Source organism: Bombus flavifrons, chromosome 8, assembly GCF_040668555.2.
Source record: "Bombus flavifrons isolate JBK064 chromosome 8, iyBomFlav1_principal, whole genome shotgun sequence".
Taxonomy (NCBI): Eukaryota; Metazoa; Arthropoda; class Insecta; order Hymenoptera; family Apidae; genus Bombus; species Bombus flavifrons.
In genome coordinates, this window is record NC_138449.1 from 10364908 (window position 1) to 10391738 (window position 26831).

A 26831-nucleotide genomic window follows, 5' to 3' on the forward strand; every position below is an offset into this window, starting at 1 on the left:
TATTTCTCTCTCTACCTTCCTTTACCATCTTTCATCATTTATAAAAATGTGGTCGAAATTGAATACTTAATATACTGTTTTTTAAATTATATAATCGAACAAATATTTTATTGAGATAAACAATAATACACTATGCGATAATTACATTATGCGATAATGTAATTCAAGGTAAATAAACCGGTGGGAAGATTAAGTTGATCTATGAACCTATTGACGTTGAAAAATTTTTTTACGTAAACCTTTTTACACAGTCAGTCAATCTGTACTTATAATTCGAAGCCTCGGTGCAAACTTCTAGTGTATTTGTGCTTTTGCTACTATCTTCCTATCCGTCAGTCGGTAACTTAGTAATAATTTAGTAATAATAACGTTAAGTCATTGTTTAGCGGCTAGCGACTCAGAAACGTTTTTATCGAATGTTTGTACGATTTGTACGATTGATTCCATTCGAAACTTACACTCGATCGTATCGAACTCTCGAGATTTGAAACTATATGTCTCACGCGTTCATCCACTCGAATAAACAACTTCTCTAGTGCAGTAATGAAGCACATGTATATGTATAAAAAAAACATTATCTTATCTCGGAGATCGATAAAATATTCAGTTCGAAAATCGACTAATCCACGGTGATAGCAATTTCGTACTTTTCGAATTAACGATTGTAAATCGTTCTATCAGAATATATCGATGAGCTCTTACAAACTCGTGTACAACAATCGAATAGAATTACTCGATCGATGAAATATCAATATCGAACGTCGTGTTATCGATGTGAAAAATAGATAGACTCGAGCAGCAAACGCCGAGAACTTACGTATGAGTATTTCTGATACTATGAGAAGTCAAGGACCGTAGGGAACACATATAATCACAAAGATACAGAGAGAATCTGTAATTCCTGATTAGGAAAGAAGGTAGTAAAGTTTAGTTACTTCGATGTTAGCGATAGTTCGCAAAGATTCGAAAGAGATAATAGGCGAGTAGAGTTGTGAACGAGAAGACGAAGTCGATAATTAGTAACGATTAGTAAACGATTAATAGATAAATAACATATTACACGTACATATGCATATACATATATGTGGACATTTACGTGAGTAATTCGTAGTAAAACGTCGGAAACGGACGATTAGATAAATTAGATGATATTTGTACGCGTGTACAAGGAAAGGAAAATTTGTGAAATTCGAAATAGCCGGTGAACACGGCGTTTAGGGAAATTTCGCTGGTGGGAGACGGACAAATCTTAGATATCGTTTAATATTCGATGTCAAACCTCTGGCGAGATTCGCTACTTTGCCGCTGATACTCGAGTCACTGTTTGCTCGTTAATGCATCTATTATCGAGAACTCTTTGGAGATTATCGACGCTGACGAGCAACGATGAGTTAGTTCAAATTCTTAGCATAATTCTTCGCTAATCCTAGACGCGTATACTATAATTTTTTATTCGTGCAATACGCGTCGATGGGAGTGGTGCGTTTAATTGTAAATAATCGGAGCGATCTTTTTTCGACGTTTCTCTCGTTCGAGAGAACGTTAAAAAAATGAAATTACGCGACAATTATACGCGTATCGTCAACGATACCTTCCTCGTTTCTTTTTCGTTTGTCTCTTTGATTTTATCGCTTGTGGTATTCTTTCTTTTTTTTTTGTTTTCTCTTTTACTTTTTACTTTTTTTTATATATATATATATATCGACTTAGCTTAAGGATTTCATATTTACGATAACTCATAGAATAATTCCTTGATAGGATATCGTATTATTATCGATCAAAGAAACACGTTAAAATTGAAATATTTTCCTTCGTTTTCGTTGTTTAACAACAATGAACAAAACGGAAATATACGTTTCGCATCTTCCCGATGTTTCAAACGCATTTTGCCAAAGTTTTATTCCTGCTTTCCTTCGTTAATCGATTTAGCTAATTTACTGTATTTAATCGGTATAGGTAATTATAGTAGAAGAGTTATATTTATTTTCCTTTCGATTATACCAGCGATGATTGTTTTAACGTTGTTTGCGCACCGTAACACGTCACATATCGATGATTGATGACGAGTGTCAGCGTTATCTTGCCAGTAGGTTGATGATTAACATAATTCTACTTGTTTCGCGTTGAAGAAAAAAAAATGAAAAAAAAAGAAAAACAGAAGAAAAAGGAAGGAAACAAGTAAAACGCAATCGTTGAGAATCATTCGTGTCGTTAAAAGGAGATATCACAACTATTGATAGATTTAATGCAAATGGATAATTATATATCTTCTTGTCTATGGGGTCGGGGCTAAACGATAAATGGAAGACGATTCAGAAAATTCGTTTCTTTCTTCCGTTGAACGTATTGCAGAAGAACATTGTCCGCGTAGTAACTCTAGAAAGTTTTCTAGCTTAATAATGCTTTCGCGTAAGCGACGATAATATTCTATTCCAACTCGTTCGACGTTATTACCCGAAGAAACGAATTTTTCAATTTCACGTTTTCTCTTCGCTTTCGAGCTACTATCGCGAGATACTAGCTTTATATGATGTATATGTATATATGATGGACAAACAGAGAAAAAGAAAAAAAATGGACACAATCGTATGCAAAATTGCATAAGTGGTAAGAGCAGTGAAGGATTGTCGCTTTCGCCGCTAATATCTAAACTATGGATCGCTGCTACGGATCCTCAATCAAATTCAGCGATCGAATGTCGCAATCATCGGTACGCTTCAGTGTCCAGGAAAATGAAAAACGGGGGGGGGAGTGGGGGGATGAAAAAAAAAACGAAAAAAAAAGAGAAGACAGAGGAGGAAACGTATAAAATAAAAGCAGCGTTGTATCGCCGATGTTTAAAATGTTCAGCGAGTAATTTAGATCGCAGGTTGAAAGTTCTCAGGGAAATGCAACCAGAAGAGAGGCACGTAAGCATAAGAAATGCTCGGCCTGATCGATATTCTTTCCTGGTGCTGACGAAGGATCTCGATAATTTGAGAAAATCTCGATGAAAATATGAGACGAGGCGGCTGTTACTGAAATTTAAATGAAAACGAAAACAATTCCACGTAACTGAGTCATCGATATAAAAATCAATTCTCGGAACGTTCTTCGTATCCTGAGTTTTTCCACCTTGGTAATTTTTGGTGACACCAGAATGAGACGTTCCGCGAGGAACGAACGTTGATACCAACGGGAGAACCGATATTCTTGGTCCTAACGCTCTCTACTATATCATTGCCTCGTTATTTGTCACTGCTACTCTTTTCTACTTTTTTATATTTTAGATGGTTTACACGATAGAACACATTTTGTACGTTGTAATATTTCTTAACGGTTACACAAGAGCGATCGAGACTACGTAAACCGAAGATAGTTACGAGAGACATGAAACATTCTGTTTCGATTTCTCATAAGGAATTGTCGAGATCCTTCGGGATCCAGCTTTTCGCCGCCTCATCGAACGAGAAAAGGAAGTGCGATCTCCTGGCCATCATATTATACGCGTAGGTTCGTTCGTTCGTACGAAGACAATCGTTTTACTTCGAAAAGTAAAAACAAAAAAAGAAAAAAAGACAAAAAAGAAAACAAAAAAAAAAGGTATTCCAAACTTCAGGGTAACGGGTCAACGATGGTCGAGTATTATCGAGAAATTAAACAAATAATGAAAGAGAGATAATAATTAAACAAATAATAAAGATGAAGTCTAAATAAACATCGACATCGCGAAGAGAATACTGCTTGGTTTGCGGACCATTAAATACCAAATACTATACAACGATCGCGTTACAATAGTTATTTAACATAGATTTGGAACGCTAGGGAGGATAGCGACGGGAACGGTTGAAGACGATTTCTCCTTCATCGGAATAAAGTCTACTTCGACGAGGAAGCGTGATCGAAATCCAAACGCGGGATTTCTTTACCGTTTTTGCGGTTGTCGGTTAGTAAATTTGATTGAGGACGTCATTTGTAAGGAATCACCTATAGATTCGTGTGCGTTTCTCTAGTGGTAACTCGAAGATCGATTAGCTTTTTCTTACTAGCACATTTTTTGGTAATAACGATCAAGGTAGAAACGAGAGAGAAAGAGAGAAACAGAGAGAGAATGCGAGTTCGGTCTTAGAAAACTTGTCGCGCAAGTCGATCCTGGATACTGTTACAGACGTACAGCCTGGAGGGGTTTTTTTTTTTTTTTTTTTTTTTAAAGAAAAAGAACTTGACCTTTTACACGGCTGCAAAAGTTCCTCGATCGCGAAAGAAGACTTCAATTCAGTTTTTCGTTTCTTCTATTTTCCTCCGTTCGAACCTAAGCGAAAGAAAGAATTTCACTTTTCATCGCCGCTTATAAGATTCTTGTACTTCTGATTGTTTCTAAAGGATCGCAAATCCGGTATCGACGCTCTTGAAGAAGAATTTTGAGTGTCTTATTTTTAGGCGTACATTTCAGAAAGGTTGGGCAAAAATTTCGGCATAAATGCGTAAGTCAGAGCGCGAAAGGAAGTATTTATGTAAATATATGTGCATGAAGGAATTCCAAAGTACTTTGGAGGTATTCCGCGTAAGTTGCGATACACGCGTACACGCTATTTTACTATCAGTTACCATAAGATTTTCGGAGCCGCTTAAAGATGTTTAAAAGACCGAAATTAGCACAAATATTTTTACTAATCTGTTATTTTCGTTATATTTACTATTAACATTATTACTATTTTATTTATTTTTCGCTACCTTTTGCAATATTTGATCTTAATGCTACGTTAAATTATATTTATAAAGATACGTATTTCTATGAACGTATTTTCTTATTTTAACACGTACAACGTGTAAAAGTGGTTTACAATTTCTGTCCAACTTTTTTGAAACGCCTCGCAGAGAGGAATAATTATTTTTCGCGTAACGATCTCAGTGATTTTTATTAGGTACGAAAAATTTCACTCGATCACTACACTAGTCTATCATCGCTTACGTAGCTTCCATAGGCCGAAATACAGAGCTCGATTTTATCGTGTTTCGAACATATCGGAAAATCCTCGGAATTCGCGTGCTATCAAGGTTGCACTTTGCTCGTGAAGCATCGCATAATCTCGTGTCACTTGTCATGAAGAAAAGAAATACGCAGCAGGTGCAGAACGTTTCGGGTCTAATTATTTGCTCACGCGCGTATGTACACGCGGCAGACGTTTACTATTCGCCTGCGATTCCATTACGAAGGATGCTCGTCGAATTTTGAACGTCTCGCGTGGTACACGTGGATACGTATCACAGACAGAAACAAAGTGCAGATCCCATCGGACATATTTTGTCATGACGTTCGATCATAGAACGCGAATCTATGCTTCGATGTACGAGTCCCGAGCGATTAGGATTATGTCGAGCCGTTTACACTTAAATAGCGAATTCTGCTATCTCGCGCGGTGCTTAAAATTTGACTGAACATTAACATTGCGTCCATGTGTATCAAATTTTAAGCAAACAAAGTATCACAACGTATGTAGATAATATCGCGGAAGAAATTAAACGAAAAAAAAAGATAAGAGAGACAAAGATATGTAACGGAAAAATATATAAGTGTGGTCGAACGAAGAGAGATGGTAAAAGATGAAAAATAAAAAAAAGAAAGAACAGTGCTCAAATCTTAAATGGCTATGCGTCTCGGCGTGCATCTTTTTAACAAGTCATGCGTGCAGAACATTATACATTCACACATATACACACACTTACGTACATACATACACTAAAGACTGTAGAGATTCTTGAAAAAAAACGACGGTAACTCTCACCTTCTGTAAACTGCACAAAATAATTTTTTACGGATGCATTAATATTCGTGTAAATGTATTGTTATTTACGACAGTGCCACCGAATCGCAAAACGCGAGAAAGAGGAGGAAAAAGAAAAGATACATTCATTCACTTTCGTCGTCGTTTTTTCGCAAGCGATCGTGTACGTTTGCCTATACTCGATGAATCTTTATATTCGTTACGCTTAACTCGTATCAACGTTGTGTTACTCTACGACTGTTTTTTAAAAGAGAAAAGGTTCGTGTCAGGAGACTAATTGCGATAAAGTACACTATATACTGCCGGAAAAAAAAAGAGAGAATCATTAACCGAGGTATATCATCAATAATTTTAGCCCAAGCGATGACGCTCGATTCGCAGATATTGTATGGGACGAATTAGAACAATGGTACAATAAAGGTGGTTTTTACTAGAATTCCATTACAAATTTCTTATTTGTGTTCCTGAAATCTCTCGGATAATCGATTAAATCTCAACTGAAGCGTTTTTGATTGATATTATTTCCCGATATTGCTTGCAGATTCGGATATTTTCATATTACTCGAGAAAGCATTTTTTAACGACTTTTTTAAATGTATCACTTACTAGCATACGGTTCTTCTTCTTTCTTTTTTTTATTGCGTACATATAAACAATTTAAAAACCGAAATATACCATTGAGACCTTTAAAGCGACAAACAGAAAAAAGAACTTATAAATATTAAAAAGAGAAGAAAAAGAAGAAACAATTTGACCAATTTTTAATATCAACGCGTACGCTTTTGCTTCCGCATCGATTAGTTTCATAATTTTCCGTTTGCGTTTGAGCTTATTTCTCTCGTATTATTTTTTTACGTGTGACAAAACGAAAACAAAAGGTTTGCTCGAATCGAAGATGAGGCAACGGCAATAATAATGATTGGCGCACGTGTCGTGTCTGATCGACTCTCTAGCTTGTTCGTTTGTTCAACTTCTTCGATGCTTTTGGGCTGTGATTTTACAACGCTAATAACCCAAAAAGGTCGCACTATTTATTCTCAAGTGAAACTGAATCGACAATCCAACTAAACCAGAGAGAACTTTTAAGGACTTTAAAACGACGTTTTCTTATTAGCCCTTTCTTCGACGTTTAGACAAGAGAATTCTTCGGCATCCTTTAACATAAGCGCCAGTGAATAGATGTTTACCGCGATAACGTGGATCGTACAGTTTTTCGGGTAAACGTAATATTATATGGATGATCGTGAAAAAATTTCTCGGAATGAGAGAAAAAAGGGACGTTGCAAAATATAAAGGAAAAGAACGAGGGCCAGAGCAGAGAAGCAAATAGCGTAACAGATGCGTGAGCTTGGATATGAGAGAGAAGGAAAGAAAATTAAATCTGTCGTTCTTAGTGTTTTTTATATATATATTATATATGTTTACGTTTCAATGTACACTACGAATCGTATTAATGATACGTATATGATAATATAACAATAATATATATTATATACATATATATATTATATATATATATATGAATGATATATCGTTAAATGGGCTGTGGTAGAAACCTTTATATACTTTATACACCAGACGAGTCGGATCCTCTTGTTTCGTTTGTCTTTCGAGAGAAATGAACAATTACTGACTATAACGGAAGGAAATACAAAGGAAAAAACAAGAACGAAACGAACAAAATGATCGGAAAGTATAGATAGAGGCAAGACGTATATGTGCACACGAGAAAGAGAAAGAAAAAGAGAGATACGGCATCATTTTACAAAGACGCTTCAGTCGTTTGAGTGCGTAGCCACTTGTCCTATATTCTGTCACACAACGATTACCTTGCACAAAATGTACCTAATTATACTTAAATAGTAGGATCCGTCTTAATGATTGTCAATAATATTGTACCTACCGTACCCGTGGACACGGGCAAATTATGATATTAGACTTTAAGGCTGTAAGGCGTAACTACGATTAGATAGAAAACCCAGTCGCTAAACAAACTGTATAACTGTGATGCACCTGCTTCGAAGGAAACGCCTCGAATTCTGTAACGAGTATAAATGCAGAATGCTAGTTTTCGTACTTAGTAAAAAATATTGTTGCGATGCCCATTGTTTTTTAGGTCTTTCCTTTCCCCTCTCCTTCGAAACTGTATTTCTTTTTTTTTTGTATTAGTTTAATTTCAAGAGACAGACGTTGTTTCTAATGGAAACTGTTTGACCAGTGACTACTTATAGCATTGCAATATGTAACACATAACCTCTCGGTGTAATATTGACATTTAGAAGCTTTTTTTTGCGATGTTGTTACCTGAAAGAATACTTAGATAATAATATACATTAATTCTAGAGAATATTAGCGTTAATTGTACGCACGATGTTTTCCATGACGTTGAGAAGAAAACTTCCGACGAGTTTTCGTATAATATCGTTTATATAATATCATTTTAAGGAATCGGGCATTAATCGTTTTGTTGTATCGATAGATTCGTTGTTCTTCTGTTTGATTAGTCTAAAAAAACATACTTGTTCTTTTCTTTTTAATCGTTTTGCTGTTTTCGATTCTTAAAAAAGAAAAAAAAACACGAAAGTAAGCATGCACAATCGCAAGTCCCTTCTAAATTACTTCTCGTCGTAAAGTAAACGTATATATCATCTTCGAAGCAGCGTGCACGAATAATCGTTCATATGAATGTCATAGCCTTAGTTTCGCTAGTTGAGAAGAAGAAAGAATGTTTTAGATCCTTGCTCAATAAATAAAATATTAATTTCGATGTCACAAATTATATACCGATATTAATTTTAAGTTAGATTCCCAAAGCAAAACAACGTCGACCATTTTTGCGAAACGAATCGAATTGAATATACGTACAGTTTAACATGTAAGTACACGTGCATAGTAATATGCCTAATATGAGCAACGGATTTTCGTATTCTCGTTATCGATAATTAGATGAATTGTAGTTGTCCGGTCGACATCTATCAACGAATCGTTTCTTTCCGATTTTTAATTTGCGTAATTCATTCGCGTCAGCATTTTCGAGTAAACGTCGCGAAGTTTGTCTTGCGTGCGTGTCTAAAATTGCATTCTTAAACTCGCGCCGATTTCCGTCGATTTCCGCTCACTCTTTCAAGAAATGACAGAAAGGATTCGCCGGAGGGTTCCAAACGAAACATTTGTCTCGCAAAGTTGGACACACACAGGACCATGTTTTCGTAAAAGTAGAGATAAGACCTGAGCTTAATGTATTCTCTCGTGAAACCATGTATAAAACTCCTGTTTGTACCTTACTAGTTTACTATGACGCTATTATAGATTACGTATAGAGGAATTGAAAGTGAAAGAAAAAAGCGGTCGAATAAATAAGATGAAAACAAGAGAGCGCGCGAGAGAGAAAGAGCGAACGAGCGAGCGAAAGAACGAGAGACAAAACAGATAAAGAGATAGGAATGTTTAGTGTCCATTTGAAGATCACGTTAAGTCCTTTATTTTTCGCTACGAAGCGACGAAAAATTAGTGTTAGTATAATTAGTAACAAAAAATGCATATAATTATCGTGCTTTCGCTTCGAGAATGTTTCATAATTCTGATTAGATTGTTTTGTGGCGCATCAGATGTAACGCCGTTTGGTGAAAGACTATATCAGCAAGGCTGGTGATTAGACTCCGATTAGTTTCCTTCTTTATGTTAAACATGTTAACGGTTTAGCAAATGTGTTTTACTGAAAGTGTCCTTCCTATGTAAATTTACTTGTTTGTCCTCATAAATTATAAATAAATAATATCTTTCGTGTTCACGTATCTGCAGTCCTTTAAATTTAATTCTTCTCCGAAATAAGTGATGCTGATGGAAAGGTACGTAATAAATACTACTAATAAATACTACTTCTTCGAAATATGCATATAAATTTAATTAATCTGCATAAAAATAATTATAACATAATTAAATTCTCTTAATTGAATTATTTTTCTCTTATCTAAAAAATGATGCAATGAAAAGAAACTCAGTTCATTTAAGAATGAAAACAAATAATCTTTTATATCAATGGTAATTGAATTAAGTAAATTAACGATATAATGAAAGAAGATAAAATTATAGAAAGGTATAAGAAAAATTAGATTTTCAAATATGAATACACAATTTAGTAGTCCGTGCTCTTTTTATCATTATTTATTACATTTCAAATTGTAGTAAAAACATTATAAATAATTTAAATAAGCAATATAAATAAATAAACAAAATTTGTAAGGTATAATATAATAATAAAAAATTTGAGTTTGATTTGAAGCTTTTTCCTCCTTCATGCTCTTTACTCATTAATACACTTTGTACATTTTAACAACATACAATGTAAATACAATAGGAAACGTAATTTTTGTAATAATAAAACAAATTATACTTCTTAAATTTCTAATTATTGCATCAAAGTCGTATAATTTGCTATTAGTATTACTGTAATTATTGCCGTTTAACAATTCCATTATGAAAAACTATAGAATACTTGAAGACGAGATAATTTAACAACAGTGTAATAAAGAAATATAATATATAAAAATATATACAGGGTGTCCCAGAGACTGTGATTCTACGTAAAAAATGAAGTTGAAAATATAGAATAAAATTTTTTCATATGACGAGAAAATTGGATTCGAAAATTTCTCAAGTAAACTTGACTAATTCCAGACTGAGCAAAAGCAAATAATCAACCGGAAATTATTCTATATTTGAAAATAAGTTAAAAATGTAAAATAACATTTTTTCATAAGCTATTTTGTTTTCTTGTTTTGGAAGATAAATTTGGAAATTTATTATACGAATGTACCTGGGCAAGTTAATAACTAAACATGTTCAAATTCTATTTTCTGGAAAACTGAAACGAAAAGATTGTATTTTACATTTTTGTAGATTTTGTATTTTTGTATTTTATACTTCTTTTCTCATATAGAAATTTCCTGCTGATTGTTTGCTCATACCTAGTCCTTAATTAGCCAAGTTTAAATATATTTGATTTTCAAACTTGATTTTCTGAAAACGAAAGGTCAAACGAAAAAATTTTATTGTATATTTTCGACTTGTTTTTTAACGTAAAATCACCCTATTGCCAATTATATCATAGTCGTTAAGACACCAGGTATATAATTACAAAGATTGTGTAAGAGTCATCAATAAGGCAAATGTGAAGAAACTTAGTTCGCTGCAGAATAGTAATATACAAACATTTATATAAATATCATGTACAAAATGTTTTATATGGCAGCGATATGATCAAAATTAGATAAATCTCAATTAGAATAATTACTATACAAAGTAGGTTGTATATGTGTGTGTATAGTATATACAGATAGTACCTATTATTATTATATGCTAAATAAAGCTAAATATGACCATATATTATACAATACCGCGGATATATTTGGTTGGATATTCAATACACACAGTAATCTGTATATATATTCTTATGTGACTATTGAATTACATAATATAACATAATTGAACCCAAAATATTGATCATGATAGTATTAATCTTGATTATGCATAATAAAGGTCTAAATCTGTAATACTGAATTAAAACCATTCCGAACATTGAGGGTTTCGAAAACATAAATAACATAATTAATTTATTTTAATGAATCATGTTAATAAATTCAACATAATTGTCATAAAAATTAACTTCACATTAAATAGAATCTCACGAATTTTATATTTAAAAATATATAAAAAGCAAACAGAAGGAAATTTTAATCTAAAGAATCAGTATTAAGATTTGAGTTTTTTCTCTGCTATTTTACTTTTACTATAAATGATAATATTACTGTGTATATAATATGTATTTGTTTCGTATAAGCTTTATTCTCGATGTTTAAAAAATACGCATCTTATAAAAAGAACAAAATAATTTTATTAGAATTTGATTGTAATAACTAAAATAAGCTTCCAAAAAAAAAATAATTTACTTATACGCAACAAGTAACGAACATATATAGCAATGATTTGTTTAATAAAGTTAATAATAAGAAATTTCCTATCTTTGGCATTTAGGCTAAAGAATCTAACCAAATCGTTCTGAAAAATATCTATTTATACATAATAACTTAATGAATACCAAATAGTAGTAACAATGATAGAATAATTTTTTGTACTAATTAATTTGGGTCTTTTTTTATCATGATTCATAATTAGACTGCTTGTTTTCTTTAATTTCATAAAAATGATCTAAGAATATGAATTCGATAGGATTTTATGAGATATACTTATAATTGTAACTTACAAATTATAAGGCAGATTATATACTTCTATCAATAGTAATCAACGTCATAAAGTGAAGAACATACTAGTTTTTCAAACTCTGTTTACATTAGAAACAATTTGAGTCTAGTAATAAATACTGTTTGCTTTAAACATAAATGTAAATTTCTAATTGTTTCAACTCTCTTAATTATTGATAATTTTATCATTCTTTTTATAGTACATTGTCCTTAAATCCTCAAAACAAAACAAGATTTTCTGTTTATCATATTACATAATATCACCTACTACATAATGTTATATGATAAATTGTATCAAAGTTTATGTTCATGTAATATATTTTTATACATATATGCACAAGATGAAATTCAAGAAATATATGTATGTATAACCATTTCGACATTATTGATATATATTTGCACAAATCTCAAAGTGCAAAATAAAAGACGTATATCAATTTTAAAAAAAGTCGACTGCTTGTTTTTGAATTTTTAAATTATTCTATAATTTAAAATTAGCACTCATAAGAAAAATATTAATTTTGTTTACTGTTATTCTAATACTATAATTGAAAAAAGATAGTATGTATCACAATTAACAATTGAGATAGAATATCTACCTCTGACTTACACTCTGATGTTAAAATATTAGTAGCATTATTACTAATATTTTATTAATAGAGCTCTGCCTTTTATACATTATTGATAATTGATTGTAATATCATATTGAAGATGATTCAGCATTTAATCCTGTTAAGATATTGTAATGTTGCTGTAAACGTTTTAAATTAGCTGTTAAACAGGCATTTTCTGTGTATAGATGTTTTACTAATATATCATTTCGTGTCAATTGTTCAGCCTGTGGAAAATGATAAAGAAATTAAAAATATGTTTAATCAAAAATTTTATATTGGACTTAATCAGTGTTAGTTAAAAATGATATACAAGAACATCAAAAATCATAAAAAAAATTGTAAAAATTATGTACCTGCTCTGCATTTGTTTCAAATTCTCTTTGAAGTCTTTCTTGAGTACTACGAAGAAGACATTGTAATTCAGATATCTCTGCTTGGTGTTGAGACATAATATCTGAAATAATAGCAACTTAATATTGTAACATATATAATTATTTAAATAAGATCGTAAAAGACTTACGTTGTAATACACGTTCAGTGTGGTATTGCTGTTTCTTCAAACATTCTTGCAATTGATTTTTTTTACGCTCTTGTGCCTGAAGTTTCATACTTAAATTTTGCAATATATTGATGTTTATACAAGCTACTTGTGCATCATTTCGCATGCATTGGCAATTTGGCGCTTTTAAATTTTGCAACTTCGACGTATTCTGCAGAAAATAATATTCTGCATTATGATGATAATGGGGATATATTTGGTGCAGGTTACAATTATCATCATCTAAATCATCTTTCGATAGTCGTGGAGTAAAGTCATTTGATGAGGTCGAAGATTCCAGAATTTTATTAAATTTATATTCTTCAGGCAGGTTATGAATATTATCAATACATTGAGCTAACTTCAAAACCGAATCACTGGATGGTTGAATATTGAACGAATCATTAGGTACATAATTTGATCGTGTAAATAAAGACGGAAAAATTAATTCATCTGTAACTTGTACAGACATATCAGTCATTATAGGTCGTTCTAAGGATTTTATTTTCTCGTGTAAATTTTTAATCTCTTTGTCTTTTTGGGATATTTCTTCTTCCATTTGTGCTTTCCATTTCTCGAATTCTTCTTCAAGATCTAAGTACTGTATAAAAAAAGTATACATACAAATAAACAGAGTAAACTATAATTATGATTTAGTGAATCATAATTATTTAATAATAGATTTTAAAAATAAAAGATTTTAAGAAGTTAAAATATTTTTTCTGATTAGAGAATTAAAGGAAAAACTACAATGATAAACAAAATAAAATTATTTATATGCATAACAAAAATAGAAAAATTGTATCTTACTTGTTGTTCTAAATTAAACTTTTCTTCAATTGGAGATAGACGTCCACCATTCTTTACTTTGTCTACTGGACTAATTAATTCTTCATACTCAGCCATTTTAGCTATAAGTTCTGAAAATTTCTCATCACTAATTTTTTGTTCCTGCTCAAAAAGTTGTCTTTCTTCCTCCAATTTAGCAGTCCAGTAATCTTCACACTCTTCGTATTCTACTCTTAACATATCAAGACTTCTTTCTAATTCTGCACATTGTTCAATCAATTGTTTTTTTTCAGTAGCATGAGTTGCTTCAAGTTCTTTTAACTTCAAATTTAAAGAAACACTTTCAGATGAGTCACTTTTTATTAAGCTTGAATTAGTTCTTGTACTAACTTCATTTGTAATCTTTGCGCATTGAGTGATCAAAATATCTTTTTCCTTATGTGATTTTGAATGATCAGCATTTATGTACTCTTCTTTACGAGGAGGATAATCTCTAAGACTTGAAACTTTGTTATGTGATGAACTTTTCATATCTTGATTACTAAAATAATCAACATCACAATTATTATCATTATTATTGGATGTTACTACCCGTTTAATAGAAACGGAATTCTTATGTCTGGGAATTACAAAATCACCCGTTTTTTCTTCACATTCTGTTTCTATCTCAGATGCGATGCTTTTGATAAGTTCAGTCTCTTTGAAAAATTGTGTATTTGAATTCGATTGTAATCCTATGATCATTCCTGATATTTCATCTTTAAATGCACAGTTTTCTGAAGTACACTTGTTATTATTTACTAAAATACTTTTTAATTGTTTTATAACTATATCTTTAAATCGTTTTAAATCTATCTTTTTACAATTTTGCGCATTCTCTTCTTCATTGGATTTATAAGATGGCTGTATTGATAAAATGGAATATATATAAATAGGCGAGTACTATCACATATCTAAATTAAAGAATATAAATTATTAATCGTTACTTACAGATGTGGAATGTTTTAAAACAACATCTAAATCATCTTCTTCGATTATAAATGTTTCTTTACCTGAAAATATATTATACATTAATTTTATTATGCTAAAAAATAAACATAAATGAAATGTATAGAAATGTATAGAGTTATTCTTACTTTCAGCTTCATTTGACTGTATATTCTTTGCTGTATGATTGCCAGGAAGGTTATTCTGTCTGCAATAACTAAAAGAAATTAATCTTATCTTTATTTATATTGCTGAAGTATCTTTTTTATAATTTTTTATTTTGTATCTTCACCTTACCTTGTATCTTTATTATGACGATTATGCTGTTTTAAACTGTCTAGTTCTGCTGTAAGTTCATCGTTTTGATCTCGTAAAAGAATTGTTTCTGAATGAAACTGTTTGATACGCTCTACCAAACACATAACTTCTTGTTGATATTTTATCTCTATATTTTGCGACTAGAATTACCAATGATATATGAATATGCAAAAAAATTAAATTATTTCTTTTATTTATAAAAATTTGTTTACTTGTGTACCTCATCATGCTCTGCTGCCAACATTTTTATTTGAGTTAAGAATTCATTGTTTGATTGCTTAAGTTTTTCTATTTGACTACGAAGATTCTCATTTTCAGTTTCTAAAACTTGATTCTCTTGTAACGTATTTACAAACTTATTTCTAATCTCATGATTCTCTTTTTGCAACATCTGTATTTGGTCATCCTTTGATTTCAAAACACTAGCACTCATTTCTCGCTCAGAACTCAATTGGTTTGAAAGATCTTGTATAGTTTCAGCATGTCGTTGTTCAATTTGTTTACGTAAATTTTGAACAATTTCTTCTTGTCGAACATGTTGCTCATCAATCTCTTGCGCAAGAGTGTTTGCTCGTTCATTAGCTTCTATGATATCAACACGCAGCTTTTCCTTTTCACCATTTATATTCTCTATTATGAGGCTAAAAATGTAAGAACATTTTCATTAATTAAATTTTTTCTGTTTAAAATATTTATTTATGTAGGTTATAGTACTTACTTTAAGCTGTGTAATTCTTCTTGATATAATATAAGAACATCTCGCAATAACATTATATGAGATCGAATGGCAGAGTGACCTAATGAGTCATTAAAATTTTTCAATTCATCACATAAACTACTTGTTAAGTCAGTTAAAGAAATATCAGATGTTTTAAAATTTCCATCCGTTAATAACGATGTACTTGTAATATTTGAAAGTTTCCATGTATCCAGAAAAGTATTATTCCTTGTAAAACTATTATTTAACAAATAGAAATAAAATATTCAATAAAAATTTCGTAAAATAATAAAATTGTAATAAGAAAAGCATAACAATGAAAGTTATATTAACATTGATAATTATGATGTAGTACCTAGTTTTGCGAGAAGCATGTATATCATAGTTTCGTTTCCTAAAATCCAATTTAGTTAATTCATTTGTAGACTGTTTATTCTTATCTAGTGTTAATTGATCTTCCATTGCCTTATTTTGAAATATAACAAGAAATTCATCCAAATTAATTAATCCATCACAATTCTGATCAAGTTTTTCAAAAATGCACTGTGATATCTGTGCAAAATAATATTTTATATGTCACTTTAAATTATATATTTTTATATTAGAGAAATGAATGTAACAAAAAATTTTAATTATAGTAAACTATTGATTATGAAAGTAATTGATAGTGCTCCTTATTTTACATATATATATATACATATGTTAAATGTATACTGATCCGCGAGATTTTTGCTACATAGACACCCATATATTATTTTAACATACATATGTGTAGTAACATATTTGTATTGTTTGTAATATGCTTGTAGTAACATACTTGTTTCGGAAGAGCTGGGATTCCTAAACAATTAGATATAAAAAAGATTGTTGCAGAATCTACATTTTCTTTCAAACAGGTATTTATTTTTTCCCATAAACATTTTAGTCTATTCTCATCCACTGCCACACCTAAAAATTAATAACACATAAACACATTAAAACATAAAAAAAGATAACAAGTAATGTAAGCATTGTAATTACCTGTTTTTCCATTTAAAAAATCTACATTAGAGCTAGAATTATTAGGTGGTAATTTATTATCTACAACATGTGGATTTGCGTCATTTTGTGATTCTATTATATTATCTTTTTCTGTCTGTGTAATTGAATCTTGTGTCTTGCCTAATAGAGTTAATAAAGCAGCTCTAAATTCTTGGAATGATATAGATTGCTTTTCTTGTTTATGTTGTTGAATGCATGATTTTAATTCTTCACTCTGTTCCGTCAGATGTAACTTATGGCATAAACTGAACCAGTTATCCTCTTGTAGTTCAGTTTCTCCTTTTGTTAAACAACTTTGAAACACAGCGTAAAGCTGTTGTTCATAAGGATCATTGTTGTGTTCATCCATGGCATCCTTTCATTGTCTTTTTTATATGTTATAAAGTATGGTAGATCTATAATTATATTACATATAATATTTAACATAAGTACTGAATAAAATTCTTAAAAACTAAAAAAAAAAAGTAAATAGCAATATAACTCAAATTTTGTGGCAATTTTAGAAATCTGGCAAAGGTATATTGAAATATATTGCTTTATTAATCATTATTAACATTAATATAATGAATATTACTTAATTAAATAAATTTTAATTATCAAATTAATCAATTTAGCCTGTTGAAGTCAATTAATAATAAAAAGACGAAGAAATTCTTTGAACAATTAAAATATACGTATTTAATCGAATAACATAGGTTTGTACATTAACCTAAAAAGTGTATTTGAAAATAGTAGTTTACAATATGTACAAGAAATTAGCTGTACAAATTTATATGTATTAATGATTTCCGTGAGAAATAAATCATTAAAAAGTATAATGTTAGCCTTTCATTATTTTTACGTTGCGCAATAAATATGTTGCAAAGTGAATTATATCTGTAACAAGATAATAACGATATCTAATAATGATATCATATGCGAGTTATTCTACTCGAAATTAAAGAACTAATAACTTGAAAATAATAAAATCTTTTATTATAATTTTTCATTATGTATAGAAAATTAAACAACCAAATCATAAAATAATTATTAACCTACCATTAAATTATATAGTAGAACTTCATCTATGTGAACTCATCGGGGGACAAACAGCTCATACTCATAACATAACTGGAGTTCATATAATAGGAGTTCACTGTTTCTCCCCACTACCTATGATTTTTCGCTCATATAATAGGAATTTACGTTCAGATAAGCAAATTAAATTGGCAGGAGTTCATTTAATTGGGCACTATATAGATTTTGTTATAATAAATGGCGTTCGTATAAGTGGAATTCCATTGTAAGGTTCGTTTCACAAATCACGCATACACATCTCTATCTATCTATCCATTTATATACATATCGAAATAGGAAGGAGTATGCAGCATCAAAATATATTCCATATTTATATTGTTCTATTTTTAATTTCAAATTTAATCCGACAGTTTCTCTGAAAGTTTGAAACTTCCCCTGATGTCATACGATTTAAAAAAAAAGATAAACACAATTTAAATATATCGAATCACAATAATAAACGATAGATGGCAGTATATTTCATAGCTAACGATTTCATAATAATAATTGAAATACATATACATAAATATATTTATAAATTATCTTTATCATTTTATGAGAAAACATTACAGCTATTATGTTATTCATTATATATATATATATTTACATAGCTTATTTTACGATGAGTACATATCAAGATTAGTAATAAGTATTATTGAATTTATTAATAAAGTTTCTACTTTTAATGGATTCACGTAAATCATTACTAACCATTTACATATTATTATAAGGTATAGAAAATTATCATAAAATATCAATGTAATTTAAACGTAGTTTTACGATATAGTTCAAAATAATTGCACAAAGATAAATAAATTTAGTATGAAATATTTGCTCTATATGTACTGTATATCTCCAAGAATTAAAATAACATGCTTAGGTGTGATTATTAAAATAATATAGAAAATGTAAAATTGAAAATATATTGAAAAAATAGGATGTATTCTATTAACAATATATTACTTTTACGTTACCATAAATTATTTTTTGTACACATGCAACACCTTCCAAAAAATTTATATATTTTATAATTAATTACACCATTTCGCTTTATAAAAGGCAGAATGCATAAAATTTAATATATTTTTATTTTCTTCGCAAGAAATTGTTCTGACTAGTAAGTTACATATCTAGTAATATATTATTTCCGGAACTAAAATCGTCACTCGTTAATTAGCGGGAACTTTGGCGGCAATGTCAAGAACGGTTCTGTCAGTAATACTCGGTTGTACATGACTGTTGAATGTTATTGTATTTAAAGTGAAAAATGGGTATCACTGGTTTACTTCCATTTTTAGAAAAAGCCTCTAAAAGAATAAATGTTGAACAATTTTCCGGTGGTACTGTTGCTATTGATTCTTATTGTTGGTTGCATAAAGGCGTATTTTCTTGTGCTGATAAACTGTCAATGGGACATCCAACAGACGCGTAAGAAAATTTATATTGTTTAACTATATTGTTTACTGACACAAGTAATTGTTTAATTATAATTCTATTTTAGATATGTTCATTATTGTATGAAGTTTATACATATGTTGTTATCTTATAAAATAAGACCAATACTTATATTTGATGGAAGACATTTGCCTGCTAAAGCACAAACCGAAGTAAAACGGCGAGAGTATGTATAATTAAGTTTCTTTTGAATATTTGAAATAAAAATTCTATAAAATTTAGGAAATTTTTAAAATGATAATGTTAAATTAAAAAATTTATTAATTTTACATGTTTATTTAATACGGATAGTTTAACATTGTAATTAAATATATTAAAAAATTGAATTAATTTGAATTAATAATTAAATTGATATGATAAATATTTTTGAAACTTAGTATTATAATTGTCCGCATAGATATATAATATTAAATATGATTTGGTAACTGAATAGAAGATATCATTAGCTGCATTGTTTAGTTTATTCAGAGACATGCAAATAACTGCAAAATGTTTCGAATAAATTTAAATTATATATTAAAAACATCAAAATATGGAGAATTACAAAAATAATATTTGACCATTGTTTTTTACATTCTATACCTTTTACCAACATTATATGTTTAATAAATAATTTGTTCGTAAACTTTGTATAATATATTCCTCTTGGTATCTTACAACACTCATTTAAAACATTTTTTACATCATTCATAGTTTTCAATATATTTATGTATTTATAGATAAATCTAATACACTATGAGATAATGTAATATTCAGTTTCTTTAATATAATATATTCATGTACTTATATAGAAATAGACAGGCAAATCGTCGCAAAGGTATTGAACTAATGCAGATGGGACAACATGCAGAGGGAAGAAATTTATTGAGAAGGTCCATAGATGTTACACATGAAATGGCTTTAGAGTTGATCAAACAATGCCATGAAATGAATATTGATTGTATTGTAGCACCATATGAAGCAGATGCACAGTTAGCATACCTTAATATCACTGGAATTGCTGATGTTGTTATCACCGAAGATAGTGATTTAATACTATTTGGTTGTAAAAAGGTTCGTATTTTTCCTATATGATTGAAATATTTTCAAAAATTTTATATAATTGATTTTATACACTTATAACTGATTTAAGTATAAAAATAAATAAATATATATGATTTTATGTGATATCCTAAATTTCAAAAATACATTTACTTCACACATTTTATATTGCAGGTATTGTTCAAAATGGATTTAACTGGTAATGGTCTTTTAGTTGACCAAGAACAATTACATCTTGCAATGGAAATACCTTCTAAACATTTTAATATGGATGACTTCTGCTATATGTGTATTCTATCAGGCTGTGATTACTTACCATCTCTTCCTGGTATTGGGTTAAATAAAGCACGAAAGTTTATAAAACTAAATAAAGACTATGATATACACAAAGTAAATATTTTTACATGTATATCTACAAATTTTTTTAATTTGAGGATAAAATACTTAAGTATAAATATATATTTATTGTCATAGGCTTTAACTCGTTTAGGATCTTACTTAAATATGAAATCTTTAGTTGTTACAAAAGAGTATAGAGATTCATTTATATTGGCAGTTATCACTTTCAAGCATCAGTTAGTGTTTTGTCCTTTAAAAAGGAAACAAGTTCGTTTAAATCCACCTACATCTGATGTAACAGAAGAACAATTATATTATGCCGGTCTAGAAATAGATCCAGATATTGCATTGCAGCTCGCACTTGGAAACTGTGATCCTTTTACTCTAAAAACACTTCATAATTTTAATCCTGATAAAATAAAGGTAAATATTGTCAATAAAATTATTTCAGAAAGCATAATTTTCTTGTTAACATAAGAATAAATATTAGACGTATTAGATATTAAATATATAAATATGTATAATAAGTATTAATAAAACGTTGAATATCATCAAATTTGGAATTTTCTAGAATAAAGTTAATAAATGCAATATTTGGACACAGAAAGCAGGACTATCTCAACATATTAGTATTTGGTCAAAAGAATATAAATTAGTACAAAATCAATTGCAAGACACTTGTCAAGGAAAGAAGCTAACAGATTGGTGTACTGTTAATTCAGAAGCAATTCTTCAGACAAATCGTTTAAGAAGATCTATTTTTGTAAAACAGCAAGATAGTTCTGGTATGAAATTTGTTTTTATATTATTATAAACAATAGTATAATAGTTATTGTATAAATATAAAGATAAATAATTAAATATATCTAAGTATAACTTAGGAAGTTGGCAAAAGATAAATGATTATATAATTATTACAGAACACGAACAACTAAATCAAAAGGAAATTTTAGATATATATAAATCTACAAATACAATGGATATTGAAAATAATCCAGATACAAGTAGTCTTACTCCTAATGAAGATAAAGTATCTCCTGTTTTAATTAGAAAACAAAATTTATTTTCAAAACGTTCATCTAGTATCAAAACTTCTCCAAGTCTTTTATCTTCTAGTAAAAGTCGAATAAACGGAAGGAATATGCGTATCAGGCGAACAATTATAGACGAAGGAACTGTTACAGAAAGTAAATTCTTTGCTAAAGATAATACTCACGAAAATTATACTCCAATAGATAATGAAATTACGAACTCAAATGAAATTTCATTAAAAAAAGAAAACGTGGAAGTAAATAAAAATAACCACACAAACAATATTAATTTAAAACTTTTAATGTTAAATGAGGAAGTGGGGAAGGATGATCGTATGGATATTGATGAAGAGCATAAAGCACCAATTACAAATGCACCAAATGAGTGCAAAAATATTGAACCCTTGAACACTTCTAATTGTGATTTAGGAACATCACATTTAGATGTTTCAATGAATGAAAATATTGCAAAAAATGCTAATAAAAACGAATTACACAATTTAAATACTTCATTGACAACGTTGGAATTTAACATAGATTCCGACTTCTTAATTCGACAAGAAGATATAAATACTTCAAATAGTTTATTTACATGGTCTGATACAAAAATATCCACACAAACAAGTAATAAACTAAAACAAAACAAAAGTAGAAGTTCTTCAAATTTTCGCACAGTAAGTATCATTTTATAAGTGATAATTCACAGAAACTAAGAAGTGACATTAAATCAGATTAAAACAATGCAAATGTTTATTAAAGCTGGGAAAATATAATATTAGAAAATAATCAAGAATATTTCCATAGTTGCTTTAACTACTGATTAATTTTTAGTATGAACACAAATCACATATATGTCATTTTAGAGTTGTGCGTAGAGGTATATCACCCGAACTTTTTTCGTCCCGTCCCAAACTGATACTCGGAACGATCTGCGCATCTCTACACAATTGTATATTTCAACATTTTGTATCTCACTCTCTTTCTCTCTCTTTCACACACACAGGTTCTAAAAAGTAAAATGAACACGACAAACGGTACACGGCGAAGCCAACAGTTACAATCACCAGTACAAAGGCAACAAAGTTTATTAAGTATGTATGGGTTTGAAAAAAAAAGTAAGTTTAATATGTTAACATTTTGAAACTTTTTTTTCTAATTTAACTAACTATACTGTTCGTTTATAGAATTACATTCGTTAACACACTAAAGTTACTAATTGTAAAACAAATGTGTGCTGTGCTACATTTTTTGTAATAATTTTTAACTGATTAATTACTACAAAAAAAGATATGTATGAAGAATACTCAAGAGATTTTAATACAGATTTTATCTTAACTATAATATAATATAGATAACAATTTGTTATAAATATACTTTTATATACATACAATGTACATATATCTTTTTTTAAGTAAATTCTTTTTACAATTTCATTTGTTTGTCATGCTTGGATCCTCCCATGGTCGTGGTATACGAACATTTTCCCAATTATCAATATCCAAGGTCTAGAAATATCAAACTAAATGTAATTATGACTTACTGATTATTTCATATAAATTTGTGTATACCATATAATGTAATTTGTATATAATATATGTTTCATAACAAAGTATAAAGTTTTCTACAACTATTTAATATATTAATACAACTTGATATATTTATTTATTAAATTTGTATAATGTAATTTTAATATTAGTCAGTTGTTTCTATAGACATAACACATGTAATTCATGTGTTTTATATACTAAGCTTGATCATATTTGTCAGCAATCTTATTTGCATTTTTTATTTGTGAATAAAAATGTATATCCTTGTTCCTAATTTTAACATGCATACAGTTGCTGTGTATAATTAACATAACTTAAAATAAAAGAATAAAATTGTAAATTTACTTTTGTGTCAATTTATCATAAATTCCTTAAATGTGTATAAGGATATAGTTTGTTACTCTCAAAAAGAATAGTTAAAATTTGATTATTTTCTGTAATGATTATTAACTGTTAATAGACATTGAAGGATATGAAGGAATTTTGGTCCAATATATTAATAAACAAGAAATTATAACACGTTTTTGAGTTGAAATTACCCTATTTTCATATAAAAAGTTTAAAAATAGTACAATTCTCAAATTAGTAAAAATGGAATTTTTCAAATATTTAATATATAGATATTTTATTTAATAAAAATAATCGATTTACTTACTTCTATTAGCTTATATTCCTCTTCAAGAGTACGACTTTTTTTCATTTCAATACCTCGTTTTTTTGTTTCTATTTTCAAATCGTAGGATGTAACTTTTGGATATTTATATCTGAAGAAATGAAAATAATTTAGTTAATAACTTTAAATTATACAATAGAAAATTTAAGATTGTAGTATTAAAGTACATACTTTAGACTTACAAATTCCTGAATAAAAAATGTACCTCCTATAACAAGTATCATAAATGGTAAAAATTGCCAAAAACGTTTTCGCTTCATTGTATTGAAGGTTATGTTCTTATATATATGCCGGTACGAAATCTATAAATTATAGGTATTATTTGTTACGTATATACATTGCTATTATTATTTCAAATATATGAAGTTATATATTTTTGAAGGTATTAAAATATTATGGATCAAAACTATAAAATATCAAAAGTTATTATGAATGATGTATAAAAGAAATTATGTATGCATGCAAGTATTCACTCAAATGTTTACTAGCACTTTTTTATAAAATTTAAGGCTATATGTTAAAATCGACATATTTTAAAGTAAGTATTACTTTATATAATAATTGTATTAAACTTTAAATAATACTTTATATAATAAGCAATTTTTAAAGAAAAATATCCATAATTAGGCAAGTAGTAGTATGTACGTATATAGATTGATTATCATCGTTAGAAATGAAACTTTATACAAATATATTATGTATACTATTTTGATCTTTCTTATATTAATACAATCATTTATTTATGTAATCCTACTACTATGAAAGGCTAATAATAATACCATAATATTGTTTGTATTATTTTCTGAATTTACAATGAATTCAAATCAATAACACATTTTACCTCGCCATACACACAAAATAAAATTCACCAAAATACATATATCGATTTGCGTGGATCTTTTAAGTAAATGTGAAAGGAGTGATGATTACAATTAAATTATTTTAGTTTGATAACTAAATAAATTTATCGATAATATTAATTCGATAACAACAAGTTAACATAGTTCAAGTGATTATTGACGAACAAACGAAATGATTTTAATTTTATATCTCACTACAGGTTAAGCTGGCATATAAGATTTTTATTTGTTTTAATTTGAAAATTATTTCTATATATCAGAAATAGGAGAAATTGCAAAATGAACATTTTGCCAGGGACGGCATCTCTTCTCGAAGAACTTGACAGTACGTAATTATGTTACAATTGTACATTTGTTAGGTTATATCAGAGTGTTATTACAGTTTCGCACTTTATTCTTTAATTAATAATTTTTATAATCGCTATATTTATAAAAGCAAACTATTATACAGTGTAATACAAATGTTTTCTTTTATCACGGGAAATTGTATTAATTAAATCTAGAGCTGTATTATTCATATGTATATCTTTTTAAACCTTCGCAAATGATGAAACTTTTGATAAAATATAATACATTTTGTTCATTTTAATCTCTACTTTGATAAAAGTTATTTTCATTATTATGATATATTATATATAATTCTGGTCTAGAAAAACTTATGGTTTTACTAAGAGATGGCAGAACTTTGATTGGATATCTTAGAAGTGTTGATCAATTTGCTAATATTGTACTTCATCGTACAATTGAAAGAATTCATGTTGGCAAAGAATATGGAGACATCCCAAGAGGAATTTTTATTGTCAGAGGAGAAAATGTTGTCCTTTTGGGAGAAATAGTAATGTCGTTATATAAAAATTTTTTATTTAAAAAAACATATATTAGACTTCTTAATGAAATAATATAATTCTTATTATAGGACAGAGATAAAGAAAGAGATTTACCATTGACTGAAGTATCTGTTGATGATATCTTGGATGCACAAAGACGAGAGCAAGAATTAAAACAAGACCAGAAACGACTAATAAATAAAACTCTGAAGGAACGAGGTTTATCATATATTCCAGATATGGGTCATGATGACATGTTCTGACCCATATCCACATCCATGACTACCAATACTTTATCATCTACATCTTCACATAATTCTGAAACATGTGATACATGTTACACTTCACTTTCTTTCTGATAATATTTAAAGGGGACAACTTGTGAAATGTGAATATATCACATAATTGTGAAGATAGAAAGAATAATTATATCCTACAATAGAATAATAATAATGTATATCCTACAATTTCTTTATAAAACTATGATATAATAGTACAATTTCAATTTGACATATGAGATGTCAATAATATAAGAATTTATATAGTTTTAGTTTTATTACATTAACCCTGTATTTAGTGTGGAATATGTATCCACTATAATTGTATTGTACTTTTAAAAATCTTCAAACTTCTACTATATACAAAAATTATATTTAAATAGAAATTTATTATAATTAATAGATAATCTTTTACTGACTATATTAAATACATAAATGAACATATTGATTACATTTACAGATTTCTAGTAATTACATATATATTTTTCTATGATCAGTTTTACATATCTTGCTTTGTATAAAGAATTCTTGTTTCAATAATTCCCTTGTATTTCAAACTAAAAATAAAGACGAATACACAATATAAAGATTTGATTCAATATAAAAATCATGTGTATAAAATTTATATATTACATGTTTAATAAATTTACAGAATATATTTCTTTAAAAATGTAAATCCACATTATGATCCAAA

At 28.8% G+C, this 26831-nt stretch overlaps 4 protein-coding genes across 10 annotated transcripts; 2 read left to right on the plus strand and 2 right to left on the minus strand.

Moving 5' to 3' along the window:
• The first annotated feature begins 147 nt into the window (after positions 1-147).
• Positions 148-25357, plus strand: tos (Exonuclease tos). Of its 6 annotated transcripts, none has more exons than XM_069118448.1 (10): positions 148-9613; positions 19264-19514; positions 19588-19707; positions 20333-20594; positions 20757-20972; positions 21057-21344; positions 21493-21706; positions 21842-22626; positions 22956-23067; positions 25233-25357. In XM_069118448.1, the coding sequence occupies exons 2-10, from the start codon at positions 19354-19356 to the stop codon at positions 25235-25237; spliced, it is 2163 nt and encodes a 720-aa protein (XP_068974549.1). In that variant the 5' UTR covers positions 148-9613; positions 19264-19353; the 3' UTR covers positions 25238-25357. The 6 variants fall into 6 exon arrangements, with proteins under 6 accessions (XP_068974549.1, XP_068974548.1, XP_068974550.1 ...); XM_069118447.1 differs by lacking the exon at positions 25233-25357 and adding an exon at positions 23137-23271; XM_069118449.1 differs by lacking the exon at positions 25233-25357 and having other exon boundaries at positions 19385-19514; positions 22956-23093.
• On the minus strand, positions 10036-18195 carry Bsg25D (blastoderm-specific gene 25D). 2 transcript variants are annotated; one of them, XM_069118441.1, is made up of 13 exons: positions 18069-18195; positions 17010-17425; positions 16807-16937; positions 16345-16541; positions 15990-16226; positions 15492-15912; positions 15251-15411; positions 15103-15161; positions 14957-15018; positions 13988-14869; positions 13160-13778; positions 12993-13093; positions 10036-12863 (listed from the first exon to the last, which is right to left on the minus strand). In XM_069118441.1, the coding sequence occupies exons 2-13, from the start codon at positions 17377-17379 to the stop codon at positions 12726-12728; spliced, it is 3378 nt and encodes a 1125-aa protein (XP_068974542.1). In that variant the 5' UTR covers positions 17380-17425; positions 18069-18195; the 3' UTR covers positions 10036-12725. The 2 variants fall into 2 exon arrangements, with proteins under 2 accessions (XP_068974542.1, XP_068974541.1); XM_069118440.1 differs by having other exon boundaries at positions 15103-15170.
• Positions 23317-24474, minus strand: l(3)neo43 (cytochrome c oxidase assembly protein COX16 homolog l(3)neo43). Its single transcript, XM_069118453.1, has 3 exons — positions 24344-24474; positions 24155-24263; positions 23317-23457 (listed from the first exon to the last, which is right to left on the minus strand). The coding sequence occupies exons 1-3, from the start codon at positions 24430-24432 to the stop codon at positions 23383-23385; spliced, it is 273 nt and encodes a 90-aa protein (XP_068974554.1). The 5' UTR covers positions 24433-24474; the 3' UTR covers positions 23317-23382.
• Positions 25233-26717, plus strand: LSm1 (U6 snRNA-associated Sm-like protein LSm1). The gene is made up of 3 exons (XM_069118452.1): positions 25233-25357; positions 25683-25867; positions 25949-26717. The coding sequence occupies exons 1-3, from the start codon at positions 25312-25314 to the stop codon at positions 26120-26122; spliced, it is 405 nt and encodes a 134-aa protein (XP_068974553.1). The 5' UTR covers positions 25233-25311; the 3' UTR covers positions 26123-26717.
• Positions 26718-26831: the final 114 nt, after the last annotated feature.